Genomic DNA, 13,743 nt, shown 5'->3' with positions numbered 1-13,743 from the left:
CAGCACAGTAGATGTCTGTTTACTTAGCCACAGTGGCTAGTCCACAAGTGAACAAATTGCTGTCCAGTTGGCACATTTCAGCAAAAATTTCAAAATAGTAATAATTGATGGAAGTGCATGTTTTTCTCTTTTGGTAAAGTATGGTGTGTGGCCGTTTTAGTGACTAGCCAATACTAGAAACAGCAAGCACCATCCAATATGCAGCTAAACATCCCAGGAGTTCCTTGGCCCTCCTGGCACACTATGGGTTACTTTGAAGAAATAACTGGAGCAGTCACATGACAGTGTGAAGAGTTGGGGATCATGACTGTGGCTGTGTGGGCTAGAAATGTACCTCCATATCTAGCACAGCTATTGCAAGGAGGTGGACAGAGCCGTGAGGGGCAGAGCTCAGCCCTCACTCAGCCCGTCTTCACTGGGATATGCTTCTTATGGGCTGACAGGCATGGATGGGTACTGGAAGAGACTTCAGGAGATGAAGCTGCTTCACCTGTGTGGGCTTCAGCTGTGGAAGGAGGGAGACAGTCCACAAGTGATAGACCCACTGTGCCAGGCATGAGAGTAGCACCTGGATGGGTTAGTGACTGAAGTCTCTCTGAGCAGGTGTTTGACCTGGCCTTATCCAGAGAGGAGGCAGGAACTCTGCAGTAATCTGGAAGAGAGTGCTGCAGACCATGATTGGGAGAATTCACATCTAGGCTTCTAAGGGAACCCAGTATTTCAGAAAAACCCAGAAGCCATTGGTGGGAGGTACTTCAAGACCAGGTAGACAGATCCAGGATGTCAGATGATGTAGTTGATTAGAGACTGGCAGGTGGAAGCATGGTCAGGGGAGCAGGAAGAATGATGTATTCCTACTTCTTGGGGCAGAAAGAGGGTATTTATTGAGTATTCATCAAAATAGCTTTCATCCTTGCTGGAATGAACCTGGTTTGTTTCCAGCTAAAACATAAGGTGCCAGCACATTCCTGGCACTGATTGTGAGTAGGGAATGATACAGCAAAATAGGTCAGGGTTGCTCAGAGTCTTCATGGCAATTGTGACTCAAGATGAATGCATTAATTCTAGCTGAGTGCCTCCAGCCTGGAACAAGAGCACAGTTAACAGAGCCCAGGAGGAGAAGCTCAGGTGGGCCATGGTGGGGCATGCAGGGATGATTAAGCCTGGTGGCGGTGCCTCTGGTTTACAAAGAGACTACCCGGACTACTGTAAGGGCAGAGGCAGGAGGCTGAAAAAATCTAAGCTCAACTTTGAGAGAACTGGTTGTGCAAGATATGGCATGAGAAGGAAAACACCTGGGTGGGCTATAAATGTTCTGCCTTAAACATGTGCTACACTTAAGAGGTGGGACCCCCAAGATAACACAAGTTTATATACATTTGTGTTGGTACAATTTCTACGTAAGTGAGCACTTTACTCAAGGTCCCTTGGAGAGCCCAGCTCTTACCAGGTCACTCCTTTCTCAGCATCTTCCCCTGTACTTGCCTCTGCCAGGCTTTACCCACTAGTACCTGAGCACTGTATGTGCAATTGGCATGTGACTGACCCACCAGTGACTCTCTTGCTCCCTGTGTGTAAGTATTGCATGATACTTTGTTTTTAGTGAAGTAGAGGGAACTAGACCCACACCCTGCAGTGTTACTTCTGTTCCTGTTCTCTGTTATCTTCACTGTTTGTCTCTATCCTTTCTAGATGTCAGTAACCTGCACTGTTGCCTCCTGAGCTGATGCCTCTGGTGATGCTCTCTGTTGCTGCCCTTTCCTGCTCCGTGGGCTACTCTTATTAACACTCTACCTAGCGTGATGAATGCTGTGCCTGACTATCCCAAGTATAATTTCCCCACTTGCATTATACTGTAAAAACATACTTGCTTAAGTGCTATGTCCAATTCTTATTTGCTGACACAACCTGACTTCTCCTCCTTAGTATGTACAGACTTTGCAGGAGTTAAACAAGCATCAGGATACGTGGGTGGTTTTCTAGAAAGAAAAGTACTTCCTTGAAAATAGCATCAGTTGAATATTTTTGGAAACCTTAGTGGTGTTATTTTGCTAGGTAGTATCAAAAGCAAAATCCCAGCCATGAAATGCTTTGCGTTTTCTGACACACTTGATTAACTTAGAGAATTTCAGTTTCCTCTAGGTGGTATAAGATGTTTTTATTTCAGGACCATTTTAAATAATCAACTCATCATTTAGGTGTTTTGTTTTGTTGCAGTGGCTATAAAATTATCCTAGAGCTTACTGCTTGCCTGTGTAAAGACTAAACACAAGTAATATTTCAGAACTAGGGACTGGAGAGATGGCTCAGAGGTTAAGAGCACTGACTGCTCTTCCAGAGGTCTTGAGTTCAATTCCCAGCAACCACGTGGTGGCTCATAACCATTTGTAATGAGATCTGGTGCCCTCTTCTGGCCTGCAGTCACATATGATGTATACATAATAAATAAATAAATCTTTAAAAAAATATTTCAGAACTCTGGCTTTAAATGTTTGTTCATAGCTATTTAAGATAAAACCAATAGTAGTCATAAAGAACATGTAAAGGTATTCTTAAAAATCTGTTATTTTCTTGAGGAAAAATAGAAGTTGATTAAATCCATAATAATTATTAGTGAGTGTATTTGCCACTTACCTTTTGTATGTGGTACATACATGTGTATATGTGCACATGCATGTAGAGGCAAGATTCATGGTGAGTATCTTCCTCTATTACTCTTCACTGTATTTTTTGGAGACAAGGTCATGCACTGAACCTGGAACTCATCAGTTTGGCATGGCTAGCTTGCCAGGGAGCTCCAGGGATCTACCTGTCTCCACTCTCCCAGCACTGAAGTTAGGACACTGTCTGCTGCACCCAGCTTTTTATGTGATTGCTGGGGATCTAAACTTGAGACCTCATACTTGCCCAGCAGAGTGTGTTTTTTATCAATAGAAGTGTTCCCTAGCTCACCTGTTTGCCAGTTATCTTTATAAATGTTTTAGTATACTTAGATAACATTTTTACTAGCTCAGTAGAAAAGGGTCGGTTCTGGTATGTCTTTGATATAAGCAAGTCATGTAGTCATGTTCTTCCTCTTTTAGTCTAGAATATCTCTGTTAAAGGGAGAGAAGGAGGAAGGCCTGCAGCCTCATCACCGTGGGGAGGTTAATGGGGATGTTAATAGAAGTCTTTGTGCTTTTGATTTGCAACGTAAGAGTCTATAAAAAGATACATAACAAGAATCATTTACCCCCACCTAATTTAAAAATAAAATATTGCCAATTTAATCACAGTATTGTTTGCTAAGTGAGAAAGGACAGTGCAGATGAATGGCCCATGTGTCAAGGGAAACCAGGTGTTCCTGGTTAAAGCATCATCTTTGCTAAGTAAGCATTGTTTTTGCAAATGCTTGGCTTTTCATCCCATGCTCGGTCTGTGAGCTGAGGCCCTTCAGATGCAGGGGCTCTTGTACCCAGCCGGGGATGCTCCCCACGGGTTTCTGCTTTAGTTCAGAGTGGCACAGTGATTCTAAACTTCGCTTTTCCTGCACTGCCATTAGAATCGCTTGGACTAGTGCTGCTAAAGAAGCAAAGTCAGATTGGTAGCCGGGGCCCCATTAATGAGTTAAATGCAGGTCTCTGATCTTCTGATGTGGAGGCAAAAGGTCTTCACACTTGCTGCCTCTCAGTGTTAGCTTACCTCTTCCTGCCCTGGGAGGCATCTTGGAAAATGAAGCAATTATTTTGAATGTTGCTATCAAATAAAGCCCATTCCTGGAATTTTCTTCCTTTGGGATTTTTGATGGGGTTTTAATTCTTGTTCATAGTTCAGACCACAAGAGCTTCTTTTCAGGCTGTAAGAAAGAGCCACATGAAATGCTATAAAGCACTTTGGCATCTCACTTTGCTTTGTTTTATAACCTTTGGTTGAAGGGTTGGCATTTGTAGGTGCTGGCTTCTGCTCTGTGGGGGATTTCTAGCTCTTGTTCTTACCACGCAGGTCCCCCACCTGCCACCAGGCATAGCACAATTATTTTCTACTGTGAGACATTTTCCATGTCCTTTACAGGATTTCAGCGAGAGCAGGACGATCAGGCAGACTGTACAAGCTGGGTGGCCCTCACTAGGCTGCGCCCTCCTATGCCTTAGGACCCGGCACTGCAGCAGACATCTGAGTAAAGCCAGATCCCACCCGCACCGACTACTGGTTAGTCATGTGAAGAGTGAAGTTAGACTAATTGTGTGTGTGCTGCCCATCTTCGAATTAAACTGTCCTCTGAGATAACGTAGATCCCTGTGCAGTGTGAGAACCAGTACTTATGAGGATGACGGCCTTTGTTTCTCTGGGATGAAGGCCCACGGTGCAGTTGCCGGGTCATGTGGCAGTTTCATGTTTAGTTATTGCACTCCTGGTCCTTTATGTTCCCTTCCGTCTCCTGCCTTTTCCATCCCCGCGCTTGCCAGCAGGACAGGTGTAGTTTCTCTAGTCTGCGGAGCACCTGGGCTGAGACGTACTCTTCATTGTGCAACAGTGCTTAGTTCTCGTAAGCTACATTGTCCTCGTGGCCAGGCATGGTGGGCATGTTTTCATGTGCTTGATTCCCGCCCGTGTGACCTTGGTGGCAAATGGTTTCTTTCTGACTTTTGCCCCTTTTCTTATTGGATGTTTGTTTTACTGTTGACCCTATTATCTACCCTCCTTGCTGGGTATGTGGTTTTCAGTCCGTTTCTCCTAATGTGTACTTAAGCAGGGCCTAGGAGAGCAGTTTACTTCTAAAGTTCAGTTTATCAACTTTCCCTTTCCTGGCTTGCATTTGTACTGTCAGGTCTGACCGTTCTGCCTGGCCCTAGATTCCAAGTAGTGTCTCTTAAGGTTTTCCCACAAGTCTTATGGTTCTGTGTTTTGCATTTAAGTCCCTGACCCATTTTGAGATCGTGTTTGGATGCAGTATGGGGCTGTGCCAAGGTCCTGTTTAGCCTCCACCTCTCCTGGCTCCCCTTTGTGTTAAGGATTGTTCTCCTTCTGCTGGCTGCCCTTGCACCCTTGTCCAGGCTGCTAGGCTTATCTGTGAAGCTCTGTTCTGAGCTCTGTTCTGTCCTGTGCTCTGCTGTCTATCCCTTGCTGACTCTGCCCTAGCTTATCTGGCTGTGCCTCTACCCAAAGGGCTGAGATTGTTATGCCTTCCTCCATTCCTCTTTTCCCAGGGGTGAAGTCTGCATTAATTTCATTTCCTGACCACTCTGCATGCCTGTCATCCCTGTGTTGGCATCTGTGGACTGTCTATTCTCACTATTAGTGTCCTCCTGATTCTCTGGGTGAAAGGTGTTTTGTGTGGTTTTTAAATTGGAACCTACCTGTTCATGTGATGCCACGAGACTCAGGATCTTGCCCCGTTCTGCTTAAGCTGACTCTTCCAAACTGTAAGAGGAAGGGGACAGTGCCTTACTACAAGTAGGGGGCAAGTCCAGCACCCTGCTGGGCCTCACTGCTAATAAAGTGTCTTAGTAACCATTGTTGTGATAAAACACCAGAATCAAAAGCAACATGGGAGGAAAGGATTTATTTCACTCACAGTTCCATATAACAGTTCCTCATCAAAAGCAGAGAGGTCAGGACCTCAAACAGGGCAGAAACTTGGAGGCAGGAGCTGATGCAGAGGCCATGGAGGAGTGCTGCTTACTGGCTTGTTCCCCTTGCTTTCTTATAGAAAGAACCCTGGACCACCAGCCCAGGGGTAGCCCACCCACAATGGCCTGGACCCTCCCCCATCAATCACTATTTAAGAAAATGCCCTACAGACTTCTTACAGCCCAAACTTACGGAGGCATTTCTGATTTGAAGCTTCCTCCTCTCTGATGACTCTAGCTTGTGTCAAGTTGACATAAAACCAGCTAGCATAGGGACCTCTTGCTGTCCCTTCTAGGGGTTCCAGTGGCAGCATTAGGTGGCCTTTTGCTGGCAGGTTGTCTCAGCCTAATGGGAGTGAATCTTGTGACTCCCATCTTGGTCTTGTCTCATTATACCCCTGCCTGGAACGCCAGGCTCCTACTTAGAGCCCTACATGGATGGGGTCAGGCTGGGCTCTTTTATGAGCTTTGGTCGAGTAGACAGTGTTGTTTTTTGGTTTTCCTTCTCACCAGAGATAGCTACTTTTATCAGGGCTTTGTTTTCTTGTTTGATTGGTTGATTTTGTTTGCTTTATTCTGGTCTCTGCCCTTTGGTTTAGGCAATTTCCAACTTCTTCCACTCCAAGTCAGGTTAATGAGGCTTAAGGAAATTTCAGAGCTTCTGGGTAACACCTTGGCTTCTAGGACACAGCATGTCTAACCTGATCTGGTTGTCTTACTTCTTTTATTCTGAAATCTGGGGCTCTCAACTGTACATTACAGAACAGGAAGAAAAGGTAAAGTATATTTTCTGCATCTTCTACACACTGTATTTTGAGCATATTCCTATTATCCTTTCTTGTCCCCTCCCATGCCCACTGATGATCATCCTCTTCCCAACTAGCTCTGTTTCTACTTTTTTTTTTTTTTTTTTTGTGTGTGTGTGTGACTCAAAGAGTTTCATTAGGATTGTTTACAGGAACATGAATTCCTTACCAGTGGCTATACCACTGAAGAAAATGTCTCTCCCTCAACCACCAACTGTTAACTGCCTGTAAATCCTTAGGGGAGGGGGAGACCCCTCATGAACCCCCCATCCTGCCTTGTGCATGTAATCACAGCTGCTGTGAGTTCAAGAGTATAACAACCATATCAGGCCTGGAGCTAGCTTTCCACTCTGCTCCTACTGGACTCCAGCTCTTACCCCTTTTCAGTAATGTTCCCTGCAGTGTGTGGTGTGTGTGCGTGTGTGGTGTGTGTGCATGTGTTTGTGTGCGTGTGTGTGTGTGTGTGTGTGTGTGTGTGTGCGCGCGCGCGCGTGTGTGCGCGCGCGCGCATGAGCATGTTGCGGATGATGGAGATGTTCCACCCCTGACTAAGCAGTCAACAGCCATTTATTCTTGGTACTTTGAACAGTTATAGATCTCTGCAGTTCCACTGATCATTGCAAAAAGAAGCCTCTGTGCCCTCTGCCTGCCTTCTGCCTCCTCTAAGCAAACAAGAGCTTTTTGTCAAGTTTCCATTTTACCACGTAGTCTGGGTTTCTCAGAGGTGTCTGTTCCCTGCCCTGTTATTTTCTGCAGAGTCCAACCTCTGGCCCAAACTTGTCTGAATGAACAACTACATCCCTGTTTCCTGAGCTTACCCCTTCCTTCCTAAAGGTGCCTGCCCCCTTGCTGTGTTCCCACACTTGATACTTCACCAAGTCCCCTCTTTCTCTTCAAACTTTCCACAGTGGTTTGGGCTGGTGAGACGGGTCGGGAGGTGAGGGTGCTCGCTGCACAAGCCGATGGCCTGAGGTCCTTTCTGGATCAAGGTGGAAGGACCGAGTCTGCAAAGTACCCTCCGACCTCCACTCACACGCTAACAATAAAACTGCGTAGCGAGGACGCTGAGTCATACAATGCAGAGCGCTATAAAATACACACCATTGCATAGTGGACCCACATGTCCACCCCTGCAGAGTCACCAGCCCAGGACTATTTCTCTGCTTCTTTCCAAACCACACAAACTACTTTGAAATAAGTCCTGGACATCATTTCATCTGTAAATACTTCAGCGTGTATCTCTAACGGATAACTACTGTTTTCACACCCGTGGCTGTCAGCAAATGTTCCTTAGCATAGTCAGCTGTCTGGACAGTACTAACATTTGCACTCCTCAACTGCAAAATCTATCTGATTCATTTAGGTTCTTATGGTGCCCAGCGCTGCTTTAAGCATAACAGATACTCAAACTATATCTTAAAATAATGAATTAATATAAAGGGGTAATGCTTTATAGCTCCCTGGAAAACTCTCTTTTTAAGATTTATTTTATTTTTATTTTAGATGTGAGGGTATTTTGCCAGTGTGTATGTATGTCTGTGTACCATGTGCATGTAGTGCCGTGGAGACCACAGAGGATATGTATCATATCCCCTGGGACTGGAGTTACAGTCAGTTTGGAGCTTCTATGTAGGTACAAGGAATCAAACCTAGGCTCTCTGAATATCATCCAGTGCATGTAACCATTGAGCCATCTCTCAAACCCTTGAAAACCTTGAATAAATGATTCTGTGTAGGAACTCCATCATACAAGTGCTCTAAGATAATTTGTACCACCTGGCATATTTAATCACCATTTTCCTAAAAGTAAGGAATTTACTTTATTGATATTGGTAAAACAAATTTGTTTACAAAGGAATATTGGTTTCAAAATTTGCAAATCTTTTTTTCTCTTATTTCCAATTTGAAATATTTGGGAAGGTAAAAACATTGAATTTGTTGAAAATTTTCTTTAGATCTTTTCTTGGTTTCTCCTGCTAATGTAGTAGTTGTGTGTGGTGAAGGAATCATGTTAGATTAAATTGCATTAGATTAAGCTACTGTACACATTTTGCTTTCCTGTGTTGTGTTATTGGGATATATAGAAGTGTGGGTAAAATACTTAGGATGTCTTATTATGTGACATCACTTTATCACCATTTATAGACCTACTAGGGCAGAGAGAGGCTAGATGGCAAACAGCTGGAGCTTGGCTAGATGGCAAACAGCTGGAGCTTGTCTGTGATCAGCTATGAGATAGCTGTTGACAGCAGGCTCTTATGGGGTAGAATTACCACCTTGTCCCTGGTCCAGAACCCTTAGTGGCCCTTTGCTCCTGGAGTAGACCATGAAGTTCCTGGATACTAGCCCTAGGCTTCCTTTTTGGTGACCCCTTTCTCATTTCCACTGTCTCTCCACATAAGGCAGCTAAGTCAGGTGTCCTGGAGTATGCTGAGAGGAGAGGAGCGAAAGAGACTGAAAATATTCCTGCCTGAATGACAAGCCCAATACTTTTTATGATTTTTTTTTAATTGCAGTGAGGTGCTGATCAGCACACAAAGAGGCCATACCTCATTTTGCTAGGATCACACACTAAACATTGTTTCTTGCTGTCTTTCAGACAGAAGTGGTCTCCGCCAGTCAAGAAACCCTCAAAAGCATTTTACCATGGATATAGAAGATGAAGAGAATATGAGTAAGATCTAGGCCTATTATGTAGTGCCCAAGTAGTTCATGCCCCATTAAAATATTAGTGCTTTTGTAAATTTGATTAATAAGACCAGTTTGATGTTTCTAAGATGTGGGCTGTTGGCAGTGGTGGGTTTTTGTATAACAGGCATCAATATTTACTGTGGACATTTTCCTTACAGCCACCTATCTAGGGTTCTCATTCCTCATTATCATCATGGGACCATCCTTTTTATTCCAGAAATTTGCCTCTAGGTGCCGGTCTCATAATGCTGTGTGGCTTCATGTGAAGTTGTGGTTCTTAAAATAAAGCTCTGAACTTTCACCAGTATAAATTCAAGAAAACCTTTTTGATTGACTCAGATACTGGGATAAGAGTTCATAAAGCTCCCTTCAGACACAGTCGCTGCTCCTGCCTTGGAGGGAAGGGAGTCCACATGAGCTTAGTCTCTGAAGACTGGAACTCGATTGGTGCTCATGTGACCCAAACCCTCACTGGGGCTCTTTCTGCTCTCCACACCATCTTCCACAGGGCTGGGGGGATGGGGACACACCGACGTTTCCTCCCTTGCTGTTCTCTGTGAGCTACCAGTCACTTCTGCCCACCTCAGTCCCAGAGAGGAGCAGGTCTAAAGGGGAAGGTGCCTGGAAGAAGGCACTTGTCCATCTAAGGTTCTGTCTGTCTAAAGGAAGACAGATACAGCTGCACAGCACAACCACATTTTCCCGGGGGTGGTATGACCATGAGAACCAGACTCAGCACGCTCTCTCTGGCTCAGCCCAGTGGCAGGACTGTTGCTGCTCTGCAGTTCTTGGACACCCAGAGCCTAATAGCACTGTGTGAGGCGAGTCTGTACCTGACTGCTGTGCAGGATCTGGGGTGGGCTGTGCAGCAGACATCCTCTACCCTGAGAACGACCACTGGCTGGCATGAAGCAGTTGCCCAGTGCCATTTTGAGTAGTGTAGCTGGCATGCTTTTGCCTCTGCTGATGCGAGCTGCTTACAGCTCACTGGTCGCTTCTCCTCAGTTCTGCTCTTGAGCTGTTTTAAGCTGTGGTTTTGCTGGCAGATCCACCCGTCACTCTCAGTGTTGTCAGGTTTAAACTCTACATTTCAGACCGTATTGCCAGTGCTGTGCCAACCCAGTAACTCCTACCCCAGGGAACATGTGAAGGTGTCCCCAGAACTACCTGCTGGCTGGGGACTGTGGGTGTGTCTCCAGCTGTGGCCATCACCATTGGGCCTTGGGTAATTTAACTAAGGAAGGGTCCTCCTGAATAATATTCCTGTTAAAAAACCTTTCGGGTCTAGTGCAAACTTAAATGTCAGGCCTGTATCTCTTGTGATTTTAAAAACAGTTAAAGTCCTACTGTGATTCCCTTCATATTCTCAATGCAGCAGTGTGGCATGCAGAGAGTGCCTGCTTCAGCAGAGAGTAGGCTCGGGCTCTAATTGCAGTGTTTTATTTTTGTTTGCTCAGGAGCATTTTTTGATAACATGTGATTGGTACCTTTTCTTCTGAAGTGAGTACGAGTTGAGAATGATTTCAACTGTCACAGAAAGTATATTTCTTTTTCTTATAATCTTAACTGTTAACTTAGTTCTGAGGGTGTTTGGCTGTTCGTCATCATTAATGTTTGGCTAAATGTGTGCCAGAGTGCCTTGTTGATGATGTTTGTTTCTATGCTGGTAATTCTGTTGACTGCTGAACTTGAACTGTGAGCAGAATACAGTATGTGATGTTCTCCCTTTATTAATCTCTCTATCCGTCTTTGCTCCACCTTCTCACCTTTTGTTCCCCGAGTACCGAAAGGAGTAACCTACCGGTCTTTTGCTGGAGGATGTTATAAATGAAAATTTAGTGCCCATTCCATTAGCTTTGTCAGCTGGGAGAAGTGGTGTGTGTGTCAGGAGTATTCTGGGGAGAGGTGTCTGTTGAGAGACCCCTCCCCCCACCGCACACATGAGATTTTCCATGGCCTGAGTTTATTTTGGTAGTCTTCGCTGCCTCCGCTCAGTAATGATGACCCTGGGCATCTGTGACCCTTAACTCCAGAGACTGGCAGCAACAACCAAGACGTTCATCACATTAACCCTGCCCGCACGCTCACTGAGGAAGGGACATTTCCAGTGTTTTCAGAAACTCTGTAGGTGTATTGCATAGTGGAAACAGACCCCTAAAGCTACCGTATTGAGGAATATTTTCATCAATTAAGATGTACTTTGGATTTTAGGAGCTAGTGGTTGGAGATCTACGTAAACACTGCACAGCCCTACTTACTGCACAGGCACACTGCACAGGACTGCAAAACCAAATGATAAAAGAGGAATTAGTTTTTCTGGTTTTGGAAAGCTTAATAAACCTAAAGGGAGGACTGCACACTACCCACTTTGAAAAAATAAGTTTTCTTTTTGCTTGTTGGGAGGTTGAGACAAGGTCATGGCTGTGTGTAGCCTCATTTGTCCTCCAACTCTTCGCTCCCTTCTGAGTCATAGGATAACAGGTATGCACCACCATGCCTGACATTTATTTACCACTTAAATATCAAAATCATCTTTTATGTTGCCATGTAAAGTGCATTTAAAAACGATCACCAGGTTATCCTGGAAGCCTGCCAGCTTTAGAAAGTCGGGTTTGCTGGCATGTTTTGAAATTAGGGAACACAGCTTGCCTGCTGCTCCAGTTCTCTATCTCATTCTTACATATTTTTCTAGCATAAAATGTACTAAAGATTCTGAAGCAGATAGCACTGAAATATAGTAAGAAATCGTAAATTTATACATTATTCTTCAAAAATAAATTCTATGAAGTCATAATACTTTACCTTATTATATAAGCAGTTTTCTATGATCAATTCATAAACTAAACCATATAATCACATGTTGATTAGATGTTTGGAACCTCGAGAGCCAAAGAAGTTGTGAAGAGACATTTCTAAATGGCACCCCCTCTCCTGAGAAGTGCTGCAGTTTAAAAACTGTGTCAGTTAAAGTCAGTGTCCTTGCAGAGGAAGAGCATGCGGAGATCAATGCCTGTGTGCTGGTGGATTTAGAGGCCAGTTCATTAGCCTTAGTGTGAGTCTTTATGGATTAACTTAACATCTAACATCTTGGTAAGCTAGAAAGATTTAGGATGTCTTTAGTAGAGAAAATAAGTTAAAAAATTTTATCTTCTAATGCAGAAGAAAATGATAAACTAACTAGAAGAGGCAATAGGTGTTAGTTTAAAAAAAAAAATCTCAAAGTGCATTCCAGCCCTGAACAGTTAGGTCTTTGGTCAAGGTGTAGTTCCTCACATTTGTGTTGAGGAAGAAAATATACACACACACATCACTTACCCAGCTACAAAGAGATAAAGGAATCTATAAATTTTGCATTTACAAGATCCTGCAACGAAGGCGTTGTAAGTTACTCTTTCTGGGCACCACAGGTTCCAGCAGCACTGATGTTAAGGAAAACCGCAATCTGGACAACATGCCCCCCAAGGACAGCAGCACACCTGGGCCTGGCGAGGGTCTTCCACTCTCCAACGGGGGTGGTGGTAGCACCAGCAGGAAGCGGCCCCTGGAGGAGGGCAGCAATGGCCACTCCAAGTACCGCCTGAAGAAGCGAAGGAAAACACCAGGGCCCGTTCTGCCCAAGAACGCCCTGATGCAGCTGAATGAGATCAAACCTGGCTTACAGTACATGCTGTTATCCCAGACAGGACCTGTGCACGCGCCTCTGTTTGTCATGTCTGTGGAGGTGAACGGGCAGATCTTTGAGGGCTCCGGCCCTACAAAGAAAAAGGCAAAACTCCATGCTGCTGAGAAGGCCTTGAGGTCTTTTGTCCAGTTCCCCAACGCCTCTGAGGCACACCTGGCCATGGGAAGGACTCTCTCTGTGAACACAGACTTCACATCTGACCAGGCCGACTTCCCCGACACACTCTTCAATGGCTTCGAGACTCCAGACAAGTCAGAGCCACCCTTCTATGTAGGCTCCAATGGGGATGACTCCTTCAGCTCAAGTGGAGACGTCAGCCTGTCAGCCTCCCCAGTGCCTGCCAGCCTCACCCAGCCTCCTCTGCCCATCCCACCTCCATTCCCACCTCCCAGTGGGAAGAATCCTGTGATGATCTTGAATGAGCTGCGCCCAGGGCTGAAGTATGACTTCCTCTCTGAGAGCGGGGAGAGCCATGCCAAGAGCTTTGTCATGTCGGTGGTGGTAGATGGCCAGTTCTTTGAGGGCTCAGGGAGAAACAAGAAACTTGCCAAGGCCCGGGCTGCACAGTCTGCCTTGGCCACTGTCTTCAATTTGCACTTGGACCAAACACCATCTCGCCAGCCTGTCCTCAGTGAGGGTCTTCAATTGCACTTGCCACAGGTGAGGGAGAACGTGTGCTTGCCAGTGAGTGGCCATTTCCCTTGCTGACATTTTAAGCCACCTTTAGTCCTCAGAATTGCTTTGGACTCCTTATGTTACTGAGCCCTCAGCAGGAGCAGTTGCTGGTAAATCTGACTATGGAGTGACTTTGCTTCAGTTCCCATGGTTACTTGGCCACTGAGAATCTGGACTTAATCTCCTGATTTATGCTTACTAGGCTCATGACAGTGCAGAGCAGGAACACCTCTGGGCCCTCACCAGCACAACTACCATTGCCTTTCCTTTTAATTTTGCC

General features: G+C 45.2%; 1 protein-coding gene across 6 annotated transcripts in view; it reads left to right on the top strand.

Moving 5' to 3' along the window:
- Positions 1 to 13,743, top strand: part of Adarb1 (adenosine deaminase RNA specific B1) — a 126,637-nt gene that overhangs the window by 78,149 nt on the left and 34,745 nt on the right. For 4 of the 6 annotated variants that reach the window (XM_036167138.1, XM_036167135.1, XM_036167134.1 and 1 more), the window contains 2 exons: positions 9,015 to 9,089; positions 12,514 to 13,448. In XM_036167138.1, the coding sequence (XP_036023031.1) occupies positions 9,062 to 9,089; positions 12,514 to 13,448 (963 nt within the window). In that variant the 5' untranslated portion in view covers positions 9,015 to 9,061. Of the gene's footprint in view, positions 1 to 4,050; positions 4,189 to 9,014; positions 9,090 to 12,513; positions 13,449 to 13,743 lie in introns of those variants that run through there. The other 2 variants (XM_036167136.1, XM_036167137.1) reach the window with 2 other exon arrangements.

Source organism: Onychomys torridus, chromosome 18 (genome assembly GCF_903995425.1).
Source record: "Onychomys torridus chromosome 18, mOncTor1.1, whole genome shotgun sequence".
NCBI lineage: Eukaryota > Metazoa > Chordata > Mammalia > Rodentia > Cricetidae > Onychomys > Onychomys torridus.
This window is presented reverse-complemented; position numbering and strand designations above follow the sequence as displayed.